At 43.3% G+C, this 24,825-nt stretch overlaps 1 protein-coding gene across 1 annotated transcript in view; it reads right to left on the bottom strand.

Moving 5' to 3' along the window:
• LOC142578184 (cell adhesion molecule Dscam1-like) overlaps nucleotides 1–24,825 on the bottom strand; it is a 106,965-nt gene that overhangs the window by 60,681 nt on the left and 21,459 nt on the right. The window contains exons 2-4 of the mRNA XM_075687585.1: nucleotides 21,030–21,191; nucleotides 12,647–12,796; nucleotides 2,899–3,101 (exon numbers count right to left, since the gene is read on the bottom strand). Coding sequence (XP_075543700.1) covers nucleotides 2,899–3,101; nucleotides 12,647–12,796; nucleotides 21,030–21,191 — 515 coding nt within the window. The remainder of the gene's footprint in view (nucleotides 1–2,898; nucleotides 3,102–12,646; nucleotides 12,797–21,029; nucleotides 21,192–24,825) is intronic.

Raw genomic sequence — 24,825 nt, 5'->3', positions numbered from 1 at the left:
AAACCACGCCATTCTTGAAAAAGTGAGCTTTTAAGTTGGGGGTTAATTGTTTACCTTCATGACCCTTTAAGTGATATATGTGTCTCAAGTAAATCTCTGATTACGCTGTAGAACTGGCTTATCTATGCTGGCTTTTTCGCTTTTGGTGGCCGTGCAAGTGACTCATCTAGAAGTACATGCTGCTGGGCTACTCGGTTCATATTGCTGAGTAGACAATAAATATGATCGTTTGGCACACAAGGAAGGACGGACCCGCCGTGGTTGCTCAGTGGTTATGGAGTTGGGCTGCTGAGCACGAGGTCGCGGGATCGAATCCCGGCCATGGCGGTCGCAATTCGATGGGGGCGAAATGCGAGAACCCCCGTATACTTAGATTTAGGTGCACGTTAAAGACCCCAGGACGTCGAAATTTCCAGAGTCCTCCACTACGGCGTGCCTCATAATCAGAAAGTGGTTTTGGCACGTAAAACCCCATATGTTAATTTTAACAAGGAACGATGGAAAGGAACAAGGGGAGCGCCAACTTTCGACTCTTTATTCTATATTGTACAACATGCAATATATACGCGCAGGCAACTGCGCGCCACGCAAAAACAGCTTCAATAGCGCGACACCCTAATCACAGCCGGCTATCAAAGAACCTTTTTTCTTCATGCAAGAGTAAAACTGATGTGTCGCTAGTACAAGACGAACCTCGCTCTTATATATGAAACGACTCTAACAATTCACGTTCCGCGGTGACCCTTCTTCCAACAATCCGTATCTTGTCCAGTCGTGGCACACACGAATGTGAATTGCAGTGCTTAGGCAAATGTGCTCCGTCTTTACCTTTCATTGACAGTTCATGCTCCCGCGCACACTCATTTACGCATCGCCCATTCTGACCGACATATACCTTCCGCCGTCTTGCGGTAAGACATATGCCGGCCAGAATGGGCGATGCGTAAATGAGTGTGCGCGGGAGCATGAACTGTCAATGAAAGGTAAAGACGGAGCACATTTGCCTAAGCACTGCAATTCACATTCGTGTGTGCCACGACTGGACAAGATACGGATTGTTGGAAGAAGAAGGGTCACCGCGGAACGTGAATTGTTAGAGTCGTTTCATATATAAGAGCGAGGTTCGTCTTGTACTAGCGACACATCAGTTTTACTCTTGCATGAAGAAAAAAGGTTCTTTGATAGCCGGCTGTGATTAGGGTGTCGCGCTATTGAAGCTGTTCTTGCGTGGCGCGCAGTTGCCTGCGCGTATATATTGCATGTTATACAATATAGAATAAAGAGTCGAAAGTTGGAGCTCCCCTTGTTCCTTTCCGTCCTTCCTTGTGTGCCAAGCGATCATATTTATGGTCTACTTCACATGTGACTGATAACTACTGCTTTATTCTAGGTCTATTCACGGACGCAACGTACGTGACGCATAATATATGTTAACGCTAAACGCAGAACTGAGAGGATTCGCAACGTACAGTGCCCTCAAGTGCTAAACAAAACACGCGATTGCACGGAATGAGCGAATTTCACTCTGTAAAAAGTGTGGAAGCACCCAGTTTGCGGGACAGAAAACTTGAGGTGCATGCTGTGGTGCCGGTTAGTCACCAGGCGCATTGCTATACTCCGGAACTTGCGGCCCTTCAACATGCGAGCCGCGTTTTTCGTCAAAAGAGTGTGTCGCGCTTTATATGGCGTACGTAACGTGCACGGCAAATTTACTGCACTGTAAGCGTGCGAACTCTCGTTGTGTCTATATCGCAATTTCCGAAGCAGTGATTCGAGCACTTTCTTTTTCTCTTAGCTTACCCAGTTTTCTTCAATCAAACTTCTTTCACTAACCGAGTTACAAGCTTTACCCACAGCCGGATCCCTGCGGAGTCAACCCCTACGCCTATAATAAGTGGGGCGCGCAGTATGAAAAAGTGACTCGAAATGTCGCATGAGTAATAAGGTTGGAAGTTGTACTTTTCACTCTGCCAATATGCGCAACTAACTTACCCCCCTCCTTTTCTTCCCTTCATGTTTATCACGCAGAGGCAGATAAAATGTTCGCAACAAAGGTTTAGCGGTTAGTGACAGTGCTGCACTTGTATATTTTTGAAATAAAGTGCACAGTCTAACACGGCGTGAGCAATAAATGGGGAGGTAGCCGAAGTGGGTAAGATAGATATGTATAGATATGTATATATGTATATATGTATATATGTATATATGTATATATGTATACATGTATATACATATATGTATGATATGGATATGTATATGTATAGATATGAAGTAAGATATGCGCTGCGTGCGGAGTAATAAGGAGCAGCTGAAAGGCAAGAAAAGAACAGATATTTGTCCAGTGAAGCACGTCAAGAACAACAATTTTACTGACTGACAGTTGGGTGCGGTATATAAAGTTCCCTTTAGCTGTGGCCATTTCTACGTAGGACAAACGGGGCGGTGTATCAATCAGAGGCTAATGGAACATAACATGTTGTTAACCAGTGGATAGCTTTCTAATCTTTCCTTACATTGCCGCTATTGTAACTGCACGCCTGAGTTAGATGAATGCGCGATATTGTACAGGCATAGGAATGAAGATACACGTCTTATGGTCAAGGCATGGCATATCAATAATAGTGGAAGTGCGTGCGTGGGTCAGCCTTCGATTATCTTACGTAAGGAAGAGATCAAATCCCTTAATAGTTACCTCTCGCGTAGACCTCGCACGTGTACCTGATTGACACGTGGTGCTACCTTTCCAGAGTATGCGCAGATGCATTTTGTGTCTTCTTTTTTTTTCACCTCAGTGCTTCCTTCAGTTGATAGTCGGCGTTCGTGTCGTTCACTTCTCTTGTGTGCATGACTGCACGCCTTACCCTTCTTTGCATCATGTGACAAGGGTGTACCACGTGCCTGGTTGATGACGAGTGTGCCGTCGAGGTGTAGAAAGCGGCCCCCTTGCATCACGGGAAGCGCCTGCCCACGCACCTTGCGGAACCACTGGTAGCTGGGCACTGGGTTACCCTGGGCGGCGCAGGGAATTTGCGCCGAGCGGCCCTGGTCGGCCCGCACTTGACGCCGGCTGTCGATGATGCGAGGGGACATGGCGAACGATTCTGCGAGGAGCACGACCCAGTGGGTTCGTGACTATACAGTGGCGTAGCCAGAAATTTCATTCGGAAGGGGGGAGGGGGGCTCACGTTGCAGCTCGGCCTCTTCCTTAGAGAAATTGTCGAGGGATCAAGTGCACAAATAATACCCGCATTGCCATTGCCAAAGGTGCTGCAAACGAATTGTTGAACGCTACGCACTGTCAAGACAAGTATAATATATATTTTTTTCTCAAAAGAACATATTCGTATAAAATTCTGCCGGAAATCCCTGATATCAATGCTCGCATGTTTTCTTTTTATTTATTTAGTAAGTAAATAAAATATAACACAAGCTTTAAAACTATATCAGTTTGAAACCAGCAAAGCAGTACATGCTGCGGATACGAAAAACGTAAAGGCGACGAAATGAACGAGTTGAGGACAAATATTTCAATGAAACTTTGTCATTCATGAACCTTGTTTACATCTTTGTGCATGCGCAACGGCCAGAGAAATGTCTCAGTGACGCTGTCCTTTGTTCCAATATATCCCGCAGGAGCAGCTGCCACTGGTAGTTTATGGTAATAGCACTGAAATTATAGTCGAAACAGAGAGCACATATAAAAACAGGTGTTCTGCAATATATACATTATAAATACGAAGGTACAATGGAATATACAAATGGGAATACACAGCTTGAGAAAAGGCAAAAAAGTGGCGCTGGAAACAAAGTTCACTGCATCTGTACACACAATCTCGCAACAAGGTGTTTAAATATACGTTTAAGTCTCCAATAAATCTATGTATCTAAGCAAAAATAGCTGTATATAATGCGTCAAACAATGCAAATAAGTAGGTGGCGCGATCACAGATTCACAGATCACAGAATCATAAGCCCTCCCCCCCATCCCCCCCTCTTCCTCCACTCATTTCGATGTTTCGCGGCGACGGAAGACGACGCGCTTCCTCCCCGCTTTTCTCCCTTGCGCACACACGACTGAGCTACCATCGTCGGCTCACCCATGACACCTCCCCCCCCTCCCTTTCCTTACGCTTTCACTCGCACATACAGCATGCGGTGCGCAGTGACAATGTTATCGCTCTTGGACTTTATACTGAACATGACGGCTACGGGCAGGAATGCGCCTCGACTGTTCATATAATTGCTATATCGCTATGATATAATAAGAGCATCCGGCAAGTGAAGAGTCCCGTGGCCCATTACCTTCCGCAAATGAAGAGGAAGTAACAAAATCGAACTTGCACCATGAGACAATTCTCTGTGCCGGTCCTGTCGTTTGTGTCCTTCAGTCCTGGTCTTTAGCACCTTGCCTTTACTCATTCAAGCAGCGATGTCTTTGGTGCCAAATGAAAATGGCCTCGAAAAAAAAAAGCGCAGAAGAAAGTATGTTAGCCACAAACGAATGCCGACTTTGGGCACTTAATGTGGCTGCCAAAGGAATATCGAAGAAAACGTGAGACGCTTGGTCCACGGTGAGCCCATATGCATACTGCTCTGTATCCTACACCGCGAGACAAGACTTTACGGAGAGGTTGCCTTAACATCGAAGTGAAGGTGATGCCCCCAAGTGAACGCCTTGCAATCTATCTAGTGCCCACAGTGATGGCGGTGAGCGACCATCGTTTCTTCTTCTCCTCTGCTAGCCAGAAAGCGTCCAAAAACTCTGTCAGTCCAAAATCCACTCGGCCAGAGAAAAACGAACGCGCACCAAAGTGCGCCGCGCGGTGGTCAGGGCAACAGGAGATAAACGCATGCGCTCTGGCTGGCTATGGCAGCCCGCGGGTAGCAAGAACAAGAAAGTTGAAGAGGCTCAATGAGTCTTCGCAAATTAAGGTCAATATAGAAAGAATAAATAAGAACGTAGAAACCTTTGCTGGCTTTAGTGTCTTGACATAGATGCTTTGATGCAGGTGAAAAAAAAATATTCTTCTGATATTCTTTTCTGGGACATAACGGCCCAAATGAACCACCACAACGCTTCGTCTCATTGGTCCTCGCTGCGTGCTTTGTCAGCTAGTCTGATAGTGTGTTGATTTGGCTTGTCTTCTTGTATGGTCCGATGGACGACTTTAAGTCAATGCGCATTTGGCATCAAATGTTCATAAGAACATTAAACCCCCAAAGTGCTGGAATTGAAAACGCAAAGCACTACTTCGGAAATGTTAATGCACTTTTTGCATCAAAAGCTTATGAGAGCTTTATACCCCTAAAACTTCGGAATTGAAATCCTTGCATTCCATAGATTCCACGGCCTCCGCGATAGGCCGTGACGAGTCCGCTCGCCATGAGAACGCGCTCGAATCTTTGTGCTCGGATGTATCTCCTTGCATTATGTGACTTCCGGTGCATGGTTGTTGCCACGAAATCCAGCCCGAGTTCGCAATGTTCGCGCCGAAATGTGTTTTCGAGCATAAAAAAAGACATTCTAGACAAAATATGGAATGATTTCCGGCATCGGGGGTTGTTTTGGTCGGCGGTGCATGACAGCCCGAAAGGATTTCGGACGGGGGGTAGCTGAAGCCCCATAAGCGCCCCCTCCCCGCTGGCTGTGCCCCTGATATAGTCACGATACTTTATTCGGTTGTGTTGGTTTACTTTTTTTTTTTGCCGGTCACCACTCTCGCCGATTTATCGCTGTTGTCCTGTTGTCTATCACTCGGCGCAAGACGCGCTTGCTGTATCTCAAATTTCTTGAACGCTGTAGCCAATTATATATAGCGAGAGAGGCATATCTCATTGGAGAGAGATACAATACAGAGAAAGGCAGAGAGGTTAAGCAGAGGTAGTTCCGGTTGGCTAACCTGCATGGGGAAGGATTAAGGGGGATAAAAAGAGAAAGAGAGTGGAAGGGAGAGATAGAGAGAAAGAGAGACGAACGCCAACAAAGCTCGTACACTATAAAGCGGTAGGTGGCGGTGTTCTTAAAGGCTATCGTTAAGCCCCGTAGACCGCAGGAACCTTAATAACGCGAGTAAGGCCTTCATTGCGGACGTTCTATATCTCATAGGAGTGCGCGCGCGGCGCCAACGGTGTCGCACACAATCTCGGATCTACGTGAGTGTACGGTGGAGCCTGTATAAACAGCGGGCAAATTGGACTGTAGTAGGATTTAGAGAGAGAACAACTTTAGTGAAAATGCCTGCAAAGGATTTAGCTTCGACAAACCCCAATCGCACGGGCCGCTATCGTTGTCACGTTTGCGCTGCTCAAAGACTTAGTGAATAAAAGTTCAATTTTCTTTTAAATTTCTTTCACCATCTTCACTGTCAGTATACACCGTGACGATGTAACTATGTAGTGCAGCCCTCGTTCAATGTGAACGGATGGGACACCGTGTTTGCTTTTAAGCGGCGATCACTCCTGACGTATGGTATTCGCGCCTGACACATAAATATAGGCCGTGTAGATATATCGTTGATGATTTAGCTCCGTAGAAAAGTTTATTGTTCAGTATATTTGCTGTATAGCGTAGAAATATTTTTGAAAAAAAAATGAAAGAGAGAGAGAAGTCATAAGGGAGAAGCAGGGAGGTTAACAAGGCAGAGCGCCGCAGGCTATCCTGCACTGAGAATGGAGGAACGGGGGTTGAAAGGGAAGAAGGAAGAAAGAAGTTCTCGTTGTGTATCGTTACACACGCAAGCTTCACCGAGTCAGTCACAGGCGGTAGTACACGCTGGTGCATTTCAAGAAACGCAGCAGCGCCTCTGTGGCCTTGTACACAGCAGACGAGGCCACAGTCCCAATATCTTCTCGTCTGTGAAAGGACTGTCGTCTAAGTGCATTACTCAGTTCCCCTACAAGCAGTTCGGTTGCCTACGGGAAGCCACTCGCTCTGTTGATCGCTGGGAACACGTTGCAGCGGGCCCACATGTGCCTCCATGAATTGTGTGCGTGTTTATGCACCCGCGTGTCCTACCACCCACCTCAGGCTTACAAAGAGAGCGCTAGAGAGAGAGAGAGAGAGAGAGAGAGAGAGAGAGAGAGAGAGAGAGAGAGAGATACATAAAAGAAGAACTTTCGAAGGAGGGGATGTGCAAAAAGAAGGAGCAAATTTTCTAGCAGTAAGTGTGTTAGTGCTGCGCTCTGTCCCGGCTACAGCTTTGAAACGCCTCGGCACGCTGCATTTTCTAACCCTATGTAGAGATAGGAGAACTTGTCGAGGAGGAGCAGACTTAATAAAGCTAACCGTAGCCCTAATAACAAAGTCACGAGGAAACGCAGCTTTGTCACCGCACCAATCGCGCTGAAACTTCTTAGGCTGGGTGGACGTGACCATTCTTCCCTTTTTCCTAGTGCTGTATATCTTACGTTCAAGAATAATGTTCGACCAGCTGCGGAATGGTTCGTTGCTAATTCAATAGTTGCTTTCCCATATTTGCATGTATCTGCATCGGTCGCAGTTCTTTCTTTCTTTTTTTATCGTAAGTGGCACCAAGAACGGATAACAGAAACACTGCTGAAACAAGACGATGATATACATAGAAACAAACAAAAAAATTATACAAGAAAAACAATGAACTCTCTGCATAACCAGAAGTGTTTTTGTTCTTGCCACCATTATCTTTATCGTTTTTCAATTTATCCGCTGTCCTGTCCAGAACGAAATTAGAAGCTCAGAGCGCTGTATATTTTTGTATGTTCCGAAACTGACCGAATAAACCAAGTAAAGACATATGGTAGACAGCTATCGATCCTTGGGGAGAGGAAGTCCTATCACTCTGAAATTTTTGTTTGCTCTCGTAATTAAGTTATTGATCGCTATCTTCAACTTTCAATATTTTCACAACTTCATGGAGAACGCGCTTCTTGTAGAAAGATCTAAATACACATAGGGAAGCGTACATATCTAATAACGAACATTTCTGTGAACCAAAGAGGGCCATCTGTTCCTCTGCCCTATTTTCTTGGGGCAATTTAAATAGACAGGACAGAAAACCAAATTTTCACAGCTATAAGTTAATAAATGTTGAGTGCTGCTGGCAATGAAAGCACCGAGTAATATTGAGTACAGAATTTGCACATTCAGTATTGAAAAATGTTAAATAAAAGCGCGGCCACGTTATAAGTGCCACGCTAAACGATCTTAGCCATTAACTAGGTAATATTGATTCCAATAAAAAAAAAAAGAATATTACCAACATTTCATTTGGTCCTCCAGATCAAGCGTACTTATTTATTTATTTATTTATTTATCAATACCGCGGTCTTGAAAAAAAGACCATTGCAGGTGAGTATACATATTTGTATAGTAACATATTGAGACAGAAATCAAATACATTCAAGTAAAGGATTCCACAACACATATACATAGCAGAAACTTGTTCACCAATGTGATCACGCGCAAGACCGTAACAGTATATTAACTTCAATACAGGATTTACAAGCACCGTATATGGTTCAACACACACACACAAAATAAGATAACTTATTACTGAATATGTGCTTCAAGCAATAACAATGAATTCTGAATTAATACACTGTCAGCAAGGTTGTTACAGTCGGTTATGCTTCTAGGAAAATAGCACTGTATGATAGCCTTCCCATGGCTGATGATCATGATCATCGTAATGATCGTAATCAATCTCACGTTCAGTTAGAGACAAAGGCTTCTATAATTACGCCTCTCATGTGTAAGCCTACTTCAGCCGGTGCCTGCTTGTTATGTAATCTATAACAAACCCTACTGAAAAAAAAAGAAAAAGAAAACATATGTTCTGGTGTACTATGCGCCAAAACTACGATATGATCATGACGCACGTAGTAGTGAGGGACTCGAATAAATTTTGAATATCCCGTGTTCGTTAACCATCGATACAATTCGCTAAACGTAATGCTAGGTAATGCCCAGCTTCGCCAAGTCATAGTTGCTCGCGTTAATGACATAAATTAGAGCATTAGAGAGAACATAATTTGTTTCTGAAGAACGGCGGATTCCTTGCAGATTCGTCTATTTAGTTTTTAACAGGTTCATAAGCACTAAATATTTTACCAGAATTCTGACGCAAATCATAATTATGAGGAATCGGTAGCGACTACTATTCGAAAATGACTCTCGTTCTTATTACTTCGTCTTGATTTCTGTTTTTCTTTTGCAAGTATGCGTTAGTGCTTAAGCCTGCTAAATGACTCCCTGTCTTATTGTCATCTTGTGTGACTTTTTACCTAAATTTTTTTTGAATAAGTGAAATGGATTAGTGAGCAGCAAGCCGCTTCGAACGCTGCCTCCCCCTCTCATTCTCCTCTAGTCGGGACCCCAGCTACTTCTGCTCCCAAACATTTACCTAGCCTAACTCATATTTCCGAAGGTACTAGCACTTGATCGACCACTAGATAGATAGGCTTTATTGCACGCCAGTTGTGGGCGCCTGAATGTTAGTAGTTAGTAGTTAGAGTAGTCATTTTTCCTATAGTATTTTTGCGCACCCATGTTCCTGCACTTCATTAGTCTGTCTAATGATTGCCACACTAACGATTGCCACACAGGTCAGCTGAATGGTCGATATCCAATAGCTGAAAGTTAATTGTGTCTCATTATCTTTTTAAGTCTGAACCCAGTTGCATATTCCAAAGGTTCATTTCTTTTTGATTACCTTATCCACACTTCATTTCCTGCGAAAACTGCGGCGAGTGCTTGGGACATCAAATCGTACTTTGAAAAATAGAACGCTGCTTGATTTTCAATGCCTTCTATGTGAAAAAGAGAAGACAGTGCAGCTTAAAGGTGCCGACATCTCATAAATATCTTGTTATAATGCAAGAATGTATGATACCATCCTTGTCTATACCAACAACCCATGGCACGTACTTGATTGGACTTTGTCTGCTGCTCGAAGCATCTAACCGTAATCGATGGTTGACAAAAGCTAATATAGATGGCGTTAGTATAAGGGCGCGGAAAAGAGATCACGAGTGCTTTATAAGGAGTAACTGAATGGCAGCAGTAGCAAAAAAAAAAAAAATAAAGGAAACATTCTCGAGTGCGGCCGGAGCTCAGATGCAGGGATGAGATTAGGAAATTCATAAGATAAGTTGCTGCTGTTGATGCAAGACAAGGACAATTAGAAATATCCGTGAGGGATGTTTAATTGACATAACATATGCCGTTGATGATGATAATGACGATTATCATGTCAAAGGTATTGGTAATGGTGATAATAATTATCACAACAATGATGGTTACCCTAAACACTGGTATAAGGTCTGTCTGAAAAGCGTCCGACCATGCTATCACCCCCTCCGCTCACCCACAAGAAAGTCGTCATCTGGTGGTTTTTGTTGTCCTATAATCCCATTCAAAGTAGTTACCTCCTGCTTCTACACACTGAGTCCCGCTCTCCTTCCACTTCTCGAAACAATAGTTGAACCCCTTCTCGGGAAGTACTGCTAAAGAAGACATCGAGTAGCACTTGATCTCCTTTCTGGTTTGAAAGCACCTTCCGTTCAGGTACACTTAAATGTTTGTGAACAGCCATAAAATGCATGGGCCCATGTCCGGAGGGAGTAGGGAGCTTCACAAACTACTGAAATTGTGTGCCGTGCCAGGAAAGGCGGGACTACGTCAGTCGTACGAACAACGGCTCTATCCAGGTGCAGCTTCCAGGTATGAACACACCGCTGTCAAAGCCCTGCACAAAATTTGCAGGCCTCTGCTCTTTACTTAAATTGCGTCTAAATTAGCCTTCACAGCATATTTGTTGCTATCCCCAAGTGAAAAATGTATCTGACAGCTAGCCGACTTAACGCGTACACATCACTTAGACGCGATGAGTTTTGGAGGTTTTGTGATGTCCAGTGACAGATTGGAGAAGTGGGTGCAGCCTGAAACCTTTTGATCAATAGCAGAGGGTTAATGGCGAAAAGACGTCGAATCAGAAAGAATTATTTTTCTTTTGCTCAATCGAATCATGCATAATCAGTATGTAAACGTCATGTCAGATTGGGAGTTATCGCGGTTTTCGTGACGTCGCATGACAGAGATGCGAAGTGGGGGTGGTCCAAAAAAGTTTTCGACCAATCGCGGAGGGCTGATTGCAGAATTGGAATAGAAAACTTTGGAATTGCTTCACGTTATAGCGCCTCAGGTCTGCTTGTTTACCGATTCCAACAAGAGACGCTGTCTCATTCTTTTTCACGAAGATCTTGCCTCCTTTCGTCCAACAAAACCAATAACCCTCCTCCTTTCCCTTTATTCTGGCTTTTCAGAAGAGATCACGGTTAACATTGGTCAAGTTATAATTGAAGTAGATCTTCAGAAATGATACACTTTCACGTAGTTGCTTCAGCTTTCCCCGCACTTCAAAACATTTTTCCTTCCAAATTACAGATGTAAAGCGCACTAGGACCACAGGTGTTCCACCGATTTTGACATTTAAGTGATGTACGGCCGCAGTGTCGGCAGACGAAAACCCAGACAGTTCCAGTTTTGCTGCCATTTGCATGATGGTTTGTGTTAGGCTTTCATTACTTTTCTTTGGCAAACCGTGAATCTCAAGATTCTTTAGTACGCTGTACTGCTCACTTTCATTTTGGTTTTCTTTTAGCTTTTGTATTACTGCTGTCTGAGTTAACTCAGTTGTTTTCAGAGCTGTTTTCCTGAATATCCTGCTGTTGTTTCAAAATAGAATCGCACTTCTCGGATCGGTTCCTTCGAGTTGCCTAATTGATTTCGATAGAGCCTTGAACTCTTGCAGCAACAGGGGAGAATTAACCTTCTTATGTAGAATCGGCAAAGATTGCAAACTTTTTTCTCATTTCCCTTAGCTCATCCAGCAGGGAAAACTCAGAACCGCTGTTTACCTCAAGAGCAGTCTCTGGGGCGGTGCTTAGTTTCTTGTTACTTCGGCACGTTTTATGCAACCACGCATCAGTGATGATGCTAATAATAATAATAATAATAATAATAATAATAATAATAATAATAATAATAATAATAATAATAATAATAATAATAATGATGATAATAATAATAATAATAATAATAATAATAATAATAATAATAATAATAATAATAATAATAATAATAATAATTTTATGTCCACCGCAGGACGAAGGCATCTCCCGGCAATATCCATTTACCCCTGTCTTGCGCTAGCTGATTCCAACTTGCGGACGCAAATTTGATGATTTCATCGCCCCGCATAATTTTCTGGCGTCCTCGACTGCGCTTCAGTTCCCTTGGCCCCCCTCTGTAACTATAATGGTCTACTGGTTATCTGCCCTGTTCGTTACATGACCTGCCCAGCTTCATTTCTTTTTTTTTCTATTAATGTCAACTATACAATATCGGCTATACCTGTTTTCTTTCTGATCCACAGCGCTCTCTTCCCGCCTTCTAACGCTACGCTTCGCATTTTTCGCTTTATCGTTCCTTGCGCGGCCCTCAACTTGTTGTCCAGCGTACTTGTTAACCTCCAAGTTTCAGTATCGCAAGCCATATTTGGCAGAAACTCATTGAAACTCCCTTAACTGACGTAGTCCTGCCCAAATTACGCAACCTATTTTCGCTCGTTAATTACGTTTTTTTAGCCACTAGGTGCGCCGCACTCACCTCTGACAGTGATCTTTCTGCTCGACGGGCTGTTGACGACCTCGCCCGTGAGCCTGTGCTGCGTCTGGCACTGGTAGCGTGACATGGCGTCGGTGGCGTCCACCCTCCTCACGTGCAGCTCCCCCGTCGGAAAGAGGCTGTACCTGTCGCCTGCAATGCGCGTGTGACGAGCTGAGAAAGTTTGAGGAAAAGTTCACCTGGTGCAAGGCGCGATGCTTCAACTGCGTGCATCGAGACGTGCATAAAAAGAAGGGGGAAAAAGATAAAAACTAGCACTTATGCACTGTACTTGTATCAATCGGCGAAATATCGTTGGCATGTTTTGTTGGTAACGAGAGAGGGATGGAGGGAAAGAGAAAAATGAAAGGAGGTGCACACTGCAGTTGGTTTGCCAACCTACACTGGAGCAGGGGGAAATAGGAAAAAGAAGATAAAGGACATTGAAATTAAGGAATAACAAGAATATTTGTATTGAACTTGAGAATTCTGAACTGCACTCCTTTGCTTCAGCTACATTGAATATAAGCAAAAAAGGATAGAATAAAGAATTAAATATATCTTGTATAAATAAAGAATACTTTTGTATGAAGGTTTCGTTAGGAGAGAAGGTAAACATGCACATCAAAGTTGAGAAAGCCACTAGAGGATGAGAAAGTGCTGTTCAGAATTGCAGACAGTGACGTTAAAGCTACGCATTTTGTCAACTTGTGCGGCCACCAGAAGCACAAACGGCGCACCGCTTAGTATATAGCCCGCACTTGGTGTGAGCTCTGCGCAACTCTCGTTTACGGTGAAGAAAGAAGGGTGCAGGAGATATTAAGTGGTGACAGCAAGCCCTAATGTTTCGAGGCTGCCTAGACTGGAATTTGCATTCCTTGTCTTTACCTTTTTAGATGTGCTTGAAGTAAAGAGGGACCATAACTTTGAAAAAGAAATAGTTGTTGGCACGCAATCGTTGGCTCTTACTTTCTGAATACCACTTAAAAGTGGTCATTCCTCGAAAAGCAATTAGTTAAGTAAGATATTGCTTTAGAGATACTGTTTCTCGTTAAATATCTTTCTGCCCGCGAAGCAGCGTAAGTTCATTCCGTAAGAGGAATGTTTGAATACAAACAAACAAACAAACAAACAAACTAACTAACTAACTAACTAACTAACTAACTAACTAACTAACTAACTAACTAACTAACTAACTAACTAACTAACGAACTAACTAATGGGCCGTTGCTTATCCACTAAGAATAATTTGCAGGATCCGCGCCATTATTCTACTATCAAGTGCAGTCACTATGGTTAACATTGGACGTACAATTAGGATAAAACTTGAAGGCGCTCTGGCATGCATTACTCGCATTATCAGCCAAACATGTGAACACAGTCCGGCTTAATGCATGGTCCTTCAGCGAAAAATAATTGGGCTCCGCGCAGTAATGAACACAACAACACACGTGCGTGTATACTCTCATCGAATCGACGGCGCCATATGCCGAATCTCGCCAGAGAGGGTTCGAACGAAAGCGTTCCCACTGGCATCGAAGCAACGAGTGCGCGCACACCAACCCTCATAGGCCTAACGCTCCTGTGGCGTCGAGTTCCGCATCGCCGCCATTCTTGCTTCCAGAGCACTCTCAATCAGGCAAGCGGCCTGGCACTTTAGCCAAATGACCTTCCGGTGAGATCCTACCGCGCTACGAAGTGGTAGGTGTATCTGAACTGTATGCACAGACAGACGCGGGTAGTGTCAGTGCGCCATCTTCTCTAACACCTTTTCTCCCCCCTCCCCCTTTTTCCTGTCTCTCCTATTTTTTTTTTTTAATTTTTGCTGACACATGCGCAAAACGCAGCCGCTGCGTCGGTGGTCTGTAGCGAATGAGTAAGCAGCTCAAACGGGATTAGCGGTTTCCTGCGTGCCGTAATGGCTTGGTCCAGGGATTAGAACCCCTCGGTGTCGGTCGTTGCGTTCAATGCGCTGCAGACGCCCCCTGTCGACCAAGCTGCTGCGGGAGGAGCAAGAGGGGCACAAGCCAGCTATCGCGTTCGTACATGCGTTGCCCCATATTGCAGCCGCTCATTTGTTCTTTGCAGTCGGAGCGTTTGATTCCTTGCGAGAGCCGCAGCGGGCATGTTCTTCGAGCAGCGTCCACGCTTTTTTCTTGTTTTCCATAGAAAGGAGAAAAAACTCTGCGCTAGTTATTTCTCTTTTCTATATGACTACGCGGCTGCGGAAAAGACGAGCGTGTGTACCTCAAGGCCTAACAAACGACACTGGTAAGCTGGATGAGTTGGCATAAATCTTGGTAGGGAATAAACTGCACGGGTAATGATAGAGAGGGGAAAAAATGGTCACAACCACTAGTTAGCGGTGCCTCGATCTTTCGTCTCTGCTGCTTTCCGCAGCATATTATTTTATGTGTGATATGTGCAAGGGGCGCACCTCCTGGCACTTCGTCTTCGCAGATATACTGACTCAGACTTCACAAGCAAAAACCGAACTTGGGATTGGTGCGTACGAACGAGTCGGTTGTAGCGGCTGGATTTAGGAGGCATCAACTTCAAGGACTATTTCATTCTCTTAAACTCCAAAATTTGTACCAGTGCCACTCTGTCGGCACGGGGTAATAGCGTACGAGAAAGAGGGCATTCGTTGTCAAAATTGTTGCCCCTGCACGAGGGCGTCGCGGAGAATCGCCTTATTTCCTTATTTTAATTCACAGGCTACTATTCATCATATATATTTTGATAATTTTCTGTATATTTACTGAGCTATTCTTCCAATAGCAAGGTTGTATTAGGCATATATCTAACTGGAAACACGCGTAAGCGTGATGGGCTTCTTTATTTCTGCAGCTGCGAACATCGTACGCCTTTTATCCAATTAATAAAACATTTATTCAAGCAATTAATTCCTCTTCTTCTTCAGCACTTCTGCTGCTACCTTGCGTGGAAAGGTGCATATGCGGAGAAATGTGGTTATGTGTAAAATAACCGGAACCGCAGTTGCTTTTACGCGGCCTGCTACCCTATTCCCACGTGTTTGGCCCAGTTGTTTATTTTTATTTAATCATTTATTTATTTATTTATTTATTTATTTATTTATTTATTTATTTATTTATTTATTGGTTCGTTGGTTGGTTGGTTTGTTGATTGGTTGATTGATTGATTGATTGATTGATTGATTGATTGATTGATTGATTGATTGATTGATTGATTGATTGATTGATTGATTGATTGATTGATTGATTGATTGCACTAAGCTTGCTCTATGACAGGGCTTCCACACACGTGTCGTTGTTGTGACGTACCTACGCACCTACGAATGCTCATTCTTTCTTGCGGCCCGTTAGACGCAAGTGTGCTTGACATGGTTTCTGCGCCTCTGACGTGGTGCTTGGTCCGGCTTCTCAGTCACTCCCAATGCCACCCAGAAGCTGTTGGCGCATACATGTTGGCAAAATAGGAAAGGTGGAGGTGTTTTGGTGTTTGTGAAAGATAGCTGGCTGTCATACAGTATTGAGGTAAAATTTGATAACGCCGAGCTGCTCAAATTGTCAATTAGTAAAGTGGACACTACGTACACTCTGTGTATTATCCATCGGCCGCCAAACTTGAATACACACAAATATATCGAGGAACTGCAGCTTTTACTAAATAAGTATATGAATGAGAAACACCTGATTTTAGTAGGCGACATAAATATAGATATCTTCCAAGAGTCTCAAAGGACTGTCACTGATTACCTTAATTTGCTTGCTGAACATGGGTTATACGACGCAATAAATGAGTAGACAAGAGAGGAATACTTGTGCTCAAAAATTTCCAAATCGTGCATTGACCACATCATCCTTCGATTAACCAACCAGCGGTATACATCCGGAGTAATTAAGCACAAACTGGCTGACCATTATTTTGTCATGTTACCAATTATGTCTGAAAAACCAATAAAGAAAGGAAAGGCTTTGGTTACAAGAACTATTATCGATAATGCAAAAGTTGACACAAAAATTAAAGATACAAACTGGAGTGCACTCTTACCGCTTGATCACTTAACCATGTACAGTAGTCTTATTGAAACATTCAATAGGATTTATGAAGGCTCCACTAAAATAGTAAAGGTGAAGAAGAGAAAGTCTGACAGTAAATGGATCACGCCAGATATAATAGAATTGCGCTACCTTAAGGACAAAGCATGGCAGAAAAGCAAGGAAGAACAGCACGATATTACGGAAAGAGCAGAATACCGATCACTAAGAAATCTGGTGACAGCGAAATTGCGACTTGCGAAATGAAGATACCTGTCACGAGAATTCTCGTTAAATAAAAACGATGTAAAGAAAACGTGGGCATTGGTAAACGACCTGATGGGCCGATCGAAACACGCATGCGTTGAAGACGTGATAAAAAAGAACTTCCCCACAGTAGACACGAAAGTAATGTGTGATAAGTTCAATGACACGTTCTTGCATGCGGCGGAAAAACTAAAAGCAACAAGTCGCGATGGGCACACCGAATACAAACCTAAACGCACATGCGCGAACACAGCTTTTCTGCCAGAAATATCTGAAGGCGAATTATGGAATATCATCAAGGGTTTGAAGGAGTGGAAGCCACCGGGTTTTGATAAGATTCGTAATCGAGACCTCCGCAGTAATTTTAAGGAACTAAAAGACGTATTATTAAAAATACTAAACGGAATATTTCAAACTGGAGATATACCGAAAGGAATGAAAATCTCTGTTGTTAGGCCAACATACAAAAACGGAAAAAAGAGTGACTGCGGCAATTACAGACCGATTTCTATCCTTTCAGTCCTTGCCCACATAATGGAAAAGCATGTAGCATCCGTGATGCTGTCATTCTGTGATCGATTTTCACTGAACAATAATGCGCAATTTGGCTTCACACAGAATAAAAATACAACTTCCTTGTTAGGTGAGCTTTCCGATTACATCAACAGTTCGATAGAAAATAACCGAGTGGTCCTGTCTTTAATGTTACATCTAACAAAAGCTTTCGATAACGTAGATTATAATATTATGATAAAGAAGTAGCAATATATGGGTTTTCGGGGACACTTCATTAAGTTTTTTTCAAGTTATTTTGCTGACAGATTTCAGTGTGTTAGGTTAGCAGAAACATATAGCAGTTTGGAGCCACTAAACTATGGTGTACCCCAGGGTAGTACGTTAGGACCCCTGCTTTTTAACATTTATGTTGCAGACCTCAGCCTTCTACCATTACATTCTAAAAATTTCCAGTATGCGGACGACACTGCGATTACTACAGATGTTGCCGACATTGATACAGGGTTCCAACAACTACAGAGTGATATTGTTAAGTTATGTGATTGGTTTGAGGAAAATTATATTTTCATAAATAAAGGAAAAACAAAGCTAATTTGTTTTAAGAATCCCCACAAAGCTATCACAATTAATAGGACTTTTCTGCATTCATCAGACTGTAATTCATGCCGTTGCCTACCTTTGCCACTCGAATCAACTGTAAAGTATTTAGGTGTACATTTCGGTCAATTTCTTAATTGGAATAGTCACGTTAAACACATATGTAAAAAGCTAAGATCAACTGCTGCCATGATGTATCACCTTCGAGGCAGAGCTCCATTTAAAATAAAGCTTACAGTATTTAAGGCGCTAGCTGAATCTTTACTTATGTATGGCATTACATTATACGGCACTTGCTCTGAAAACAAAAAACAAGAAATTAATCGTGTAATTCGTAAAATAGTCAAGAGCATAACCTACGGTACAGCGTTAGATAGCGCAGGTACAAGGGAAAAATACCAAGCCCTGGGTATACTACGAGTGATAGAACTATTTAATTATGTAGTTTTGAAGAATCGTTATTCTTCAGCAAAGAATTCAGGGGTGCCGTAAATAAGAACGTGACATTGCGACAAACTGAGAGGTATGTGAAAGCACGTGTCTACACTCACTATGGAAAAAGAACCCGGAACTACTATGTCCCTGCAGTATTTAATCAATTGAGTGATGAATTCTGTACAATAAACACGAAACGAAAAATGAATAAAGCGATCAGAAAATGGTGTACAAGCTCAATAAACACTTAGTAGGTAAAGCCAGTTGACTCATATGGAATTGTTTACCGGCTTTGTTTTCAACTTTTGTTTATGTTCTTGCTTCGATACCTTTGTATAATCTTGAATTCAGAAGTTTGAAGAACTGAGTTGTAGTCCTGTAAGTGACTAGTGTATTTATGTATCGCTTTGATGTTTTGACTTTGTTTTGACTTTGATGTTTTTCTTGACTGTAATGAAAAAACAGGAACTCAAAATGCTTGTTTTTTTTGTTTCATCCATTGGACGGTGTTCAGTGTATATATGCGAGAGAATGTATTAATTGTGGTAATATGAATTTAAGATGTTGTTTCACCAAGTGCCTGGTCATTTTACAAGCACTGCGTGCTTAGATTGACCAGCAAATTCACCCTGTACAAGGAACTTTGGATAAACAAACAAATGAATGAATGAATGAATGAATGAATGAATGAATGAATGAATGAATGAATGAATGAATGAATGAATGAACAGTTCAGTGGCGAGCATATCAGCCTGTCTGCTTCCCCTGTCAACTGCATCCAGTTTCAAGCCTCTCGCTTGCCAAAGATTACTTTTGCTTTCGCGTACGGTGAGCGAAGAACTTACATTGGATTTTACTAGTGACTATTCGAAATTTCTTATATTGGACGACATTTTCTTGTAATGGATAGACATAGGAGTCCGTTTAGATTCTGTTATATCCAATTTAAGGTCACTCGTAGACGAGATATAGTAAAGAAAAATGTATAACTAGGCGCAAACTAGCTAACAACACGCAAGATGATAGAAAATTAAGAAGAGCAAGGGTGGCAATAGCTAAATTAGACGAACATCCTGTTTTGCTACCCTACAAGAAGGGCAAGTTAAAAGGTGATAGAAAGCGGTGAAATAGGGAGACAGTGAATGGTTTCGCGCACCCGAGAGGACTCGCAACGCGAATACAGATTTCTTGGCAAGGTGAACATATCACTAGCCCACCGGACACAACACGCGATCCCAACGTTATCCTTTCAAAGCGCAGCTCTTATGCGCCCGTTCCTGCGGCGAGCATCGGCGTAACCGAGCGAACGAGCACAACAGCGAAGGATGAAAGAGCCAACACGGAGCGCAGCGGCGAATAAAAGGTTTCGATAGCGAAGAGAGTGTGAGCAGGAAAATGTGAGAATAAAAACGTGCCGCGCAAGATGTGTTCTGCGACAATCGCTACGAGATGACGCCAGAGTACCGCCCATCGCCTGTTCACTTGTTTACCTTCTTCGGTCACGGCTTTTCGCCGGCTAACAAATGTCGAACGTTATCCCTCGACGCAGGATGCACCTGCATGTATCAGAAGTTTCTCGAATGTCACTGAACCAGTTGAACGACCAGCCTGCTGACAGAAAGAATTTTGCAGCATCGACGCGATTTAACATCGCATCAGAAGGCCGTACAAGCGCTACTGTGCTTCTTGAACCTGTGAACGCCTATGACTGGAAGGCCTTTTCTGTTACCTGTTCCTGTTCTCTCTCTCTCTCTCATTGCCCTTTTTCCAACCCCTATACCCCCTCCCCCAATGCAGTGTAGCAAACCAGGAACTCACCTCTGGTTAACCTCCCTGCCTTTCCCTCTCTCTCTCTCCTCTCGAATGTTATCGATAGTTCTATCCGCTAAGCCGTGCTCCCTCAAGGGCTGCAGAAGATAGCGAGAATCTTTTCTTTTTCACATCGAACCACTTTTCTATAACTTGGCTGTTGTCAGCAAATTTTTTTGTAACCTGATTGTATTACTTTTGTATTGATCTGATTGTATTGATTTGTAATCTGATTGAAGCCAGTTCTTTCTGAACAATGAGTGATGCAACCAGTGGAAGTCCTTCGTCTGCTGCAGATGCTCAGTGCCGCCACCGAGAGGAGCCTGTCGTTCAGAATCAAATTTTTTTGCCACACTGTATCCCGAATTCAAAACACCTAATCAGCTGCGCTCGAAAATTGGCATTAGGGAGTATCGTAATCGTCGGTGAATTTTTTTTCTTCATTCCGAGTACAGACACAGTACTATAAATGAGATGTTACAAATTAAATTATTGCGTTTTACGTGCCAAAACCACGATATCATTATGAACCACAACATAGTGAGGTACTCCGAAATAAGTTGGACCACCTGCGGATTTTTAACGCCCACCTAAATATAAGTACATGGGTGTTTTCGAATTTCGCTCCCATCGAAATGCGGCCGCTGTAGCCGAGATTTGATCCCGCGACCTCGTGCTTAGCAGCCCAACACCATAGGCACTAAGCAACCAGGGCGGGTATTTAAATAAGAAGTACTTACCACGGTGGAATCCTGCGCTGACCTTGACGGTCTCGTCGATGAGCCATGCGGTCACTGCGACGTATTCTCGGACAAACTCAGGCACATGGCAGCGTAGAACAGCCGTGTTGCCTTTGATGACAAATTCCTCGTACACCTTCACGTCGTACCGGCGTCTGAGCACTGCGCAAATAAAAGACAAATGTGCCTTAGTTTGTCCTAAGGTGGACTTGAACAGAATTTTAATGGGGAATGGAATCGTATACGATGTTGTAAGAATAAGCGTCAAAAAACAAGAACGAAGCTATAACAGTGTGCTGGTTCAGATGATAATCAGAGATCGTGTACAGAAAATTTTGTATGCTAGAGTGGTTCCTCGAACGTAGCAGCAAATATGTCATTCGCGAAGAGACTGACCAATGACAAATGGTTCTTACAGACCAAAAGCTCTTGGGGAATTGAGCCTTAGGTAAGCAATGAACAGCGAACGTAAGGAAGCCGTTCCGATCACAATACAATGCTAAAGGTTTCAGTAGAAAGATAGCATTTGCGGTATATTCTATGAGAATAGCGTACGAGAATGTTCATAGAGATTGAAATACGACGGCCTAAATTAGGCATATTTTATTTCTACGTATCGCTGTAGCTGAGGCAGACTAAGCAGTGTTTCGTGTTACACCGGTATGCAATAGCTACCGGTATGCAATATAACATTATCAAGCAGCTAATAATAAAGGTATAACTATTTAAAAACAAGAAATATGCCCAAGAATAAATTAATAGGTGAGGCATGTCTCGTAGAAAAATAGGGCTGAGGATTGGGCGAGTTAGTATTGCATTCTAAAACTGATACAGCGCAACTTAAAAAGGAAGAAACAAGCCGAGCCGGCCATATGAAAGAAGAGAGCGTTGACTTCCAACTGGTTTATTGACATGTTGCACGAAATATATAGCTACAAGAAAGCATCAAGCAATGTCATCACAACACTTCACAAAACGTCGCACCGACATAAGACTACACCAGCATGAGTCACAGAATGCGCAATTCTGTCATGCACGGTTAAAGTGATCAAGATATCTCACGTCCTGTGAAGATATGCAGAAAGATGGCGCGCTAACACACGGGCTGCCAGCCCTGGCTATGAGATCAGCGTAGAACACCGCCGATAAAACACATTATGGCACGCGAATTGAATTTCAGTTAGTACATTTTCCTAGTAGTAGCAAACACATAGATAACCTTATTTATGAGAACAATGTTTTAAAGAACACAAGAAGAGTGTCACGGAATGGTTGCTGCTTAACAGAAAATAGTATATGTATTTTCTGTGAACGTTGTTAGGTGGTGTTATTGGATCTGTGTCTTCATAACGTGTTCCAGATCTTACTACATTGTGTTCGCTCTGTTGCGAAGCGGCGTTGCTGCTGACTGTCAAATGCTATGACATTTTTTGGGGAGATTGGCCCCGTCACGCCCTTTGCGTCTTGCCATCCTTCTAAAGTCTATCCTCCTTCTTATACGTTGAATAAACTTCACTTCACTTCGGGACTGCGGCACAAGCTCGTCGAATAAGATCTTCGCAAACGGACGCACCACCTTCCGTGGGGAACTGAATATATTGCCCCCGTGCTTGCAAGGAAAGTCTCGTTCTAGCGTAACACTAGCCAATGGGGGCAGTTGGCCTATAGTGCTTCCAAGTGCAGTAGGCCAAGTACATATAGAGAGTTCTTAAGAACGAAAGCCTTCGTCAATCCCTGACCCTGATTTTCGGAACCTGCTGGATCACCTTAAAAGGACCATCGTTCACAGTGGAACACTTAGTGAGTACCTTCGGCAATTCAACCTAAGATAACGTTGATCGATGCATTTAATATCACTCCGTGTTAACACTGTTCATCTATGCAAGTGTTCACGCAAGTATATACGGTATCTCGGACCTCGTCATGGCTGGCCACGACGCACCCGTGGGTACTCTGCAACATGTAGCGCTAATTACAAGACGATGTAAGTGCGGGAAAACAATTCTTTCGTGCCGACGAGACAGCTAAATGGGCAACGCGAGCTGTAACAGATACAAAAAAAAGAAAGAAAAAAGAAAACATTTTTGCTTCGCACCAGCAGGTAACATGTAATGAGATGGGTTGCCTGTTGCCATGAGCGCCTGCACCGCGCTAAAGAGATGCAATGCAGCGGGCCTGCATGGCTAGCCAATCAGAACACTGTTTGTTTTGTGCCAAGTGCACCGGTGCTTCACTTTAGTCTGTGCACTGTTTATATTAGAGCGGTAACCACTTATGAATTCTTCCCGCGCTCGATGTGTCCGGTGTTTAGTCTGTCCGCACTGCGATCCAAAAACGCAAACGAACAAACTACGACTGATATAACATTGTCATGGCAACGCTAAACTAAACTAAACTAAACGCAAGGTACTGAAAAAATAAGACGGTGGTATGTAGTTTTCTAAAAACATTGTTTGCAGCACCGTGTCGGTCCCTCCAAAAACCCACGCAGAGAAAACAAGACAACGTAGAGAGGTTAAGCAAACGGACGTCCACTTGGCTACCGGATGTCGGGATGTGGGATTGAAAGACAAAAGGAAAAGACAAAGAAGGAGATAGTTCCCGCGCACAGTAGTAGATGCAGGGCGTCGATAAGTATATCTTTAGGTACGATAATTTTAGGACAGTCATTAGAGCACGCGTAGCTTTCTAGGTTGACGTATATCCTTGCAAATATAATGCAAGATGTTGCATTACATCTAAACGGGCATTCTATTGAAGGCAACAACAAATCAAGAAAAGCACTGCATTATCTATGAAGTTATTTTTGCCAGAAGTAGCGCCAGCGAATATGAGGGCACTCTTTATTCGACGTTCCAGCTCTGATTCTTTACTGGCAGAATGCATTAGCATAAAATGAGATTAGGAAGAGCATAAGGGACGTCCGTGCCACGCTATGGAGACGGCCAGGCACGGTGCAAGAGATCAACATTAAGCAAAAGTGAAATCGACGATCGCTGTGCCTTCTATCACCGCACTAACAATGTTATGCATGTATCTTATAGCAAATCACCAGGATGTTGCGCGAATCATAAGCTGCAGCCGCTTTTGTTTTCCTGATTAATTAAAACAACATTGGGGGCCGAACGGCCATTTGGCCTAAGTAAAAAAGCTTATGACTCACGCACGAATAAGGGTCGTCACAATGGGCAGAAGATTCCCGATAACTGGGTCACCTCAAGTAATGGCGGTTGTGCCAGTGCATAAAATGTAACTGTTATTAAACATTGTAGCTCTAATAATGTACTCCCAGAATGCATTAGCACCCATTTAGATTACGAGGAGCCCAAGGAATGACCATTCCGGTGCACTGTATATGCCAAGGGACGGTCGCAAGGCGTGAACATTAAGCAAGAAACTGGCATCGACGAATGCTGCGCGTTGTATCATCGCACTAACGGTATTGTGGATGCCTCATAATGGGATTCGCCAAGACGCTACGCTAATCACAAGTTACAGACGTTTCTCTTTTGTTACTTAATTTAAAAATCGTTCGGAAAGCATTTATCCTTTGGCTTAAGTGCAAAACTACGGCAAATGCCCAAAGAGCCATGACATCAAGCAGAACTTTCCCGATAATTGTGATCGATGCAAGATCGGCACAGGAAGACCGAGGCTGCTTGGTTGTTTGTTGAACCGCGAGCTACCGCATACATCAACGCGGAGAAGAGAGAAGAGCCGATACGCGGGAGCGCGCTGTGGACAGGCAGATGCCTCTCGAAATAGCCAAACCAATGTGCCAAGGGGCTTTTCCATC

Source organism: Dermacentor variabilis, chromosome 4 (assembly GCF_050947875.1).
Source record: "Dermacentor variabilis isolate Ectoservices chromosome 4, ASM5094787v1, whole genome shotgun sequence".
NCBI classification, from domain to species: Eukaryota; Metazoa; Arthropoda; class Arachnida; order Ixodida; family Ixodidae; genus Dermacentor; species Dermacentor variabilis.
The sequence above is the reverse complement of the archived record's forward strand: the minus strand, read 5'-3'. Positions and strand labels throughout refer to the sequence as shown.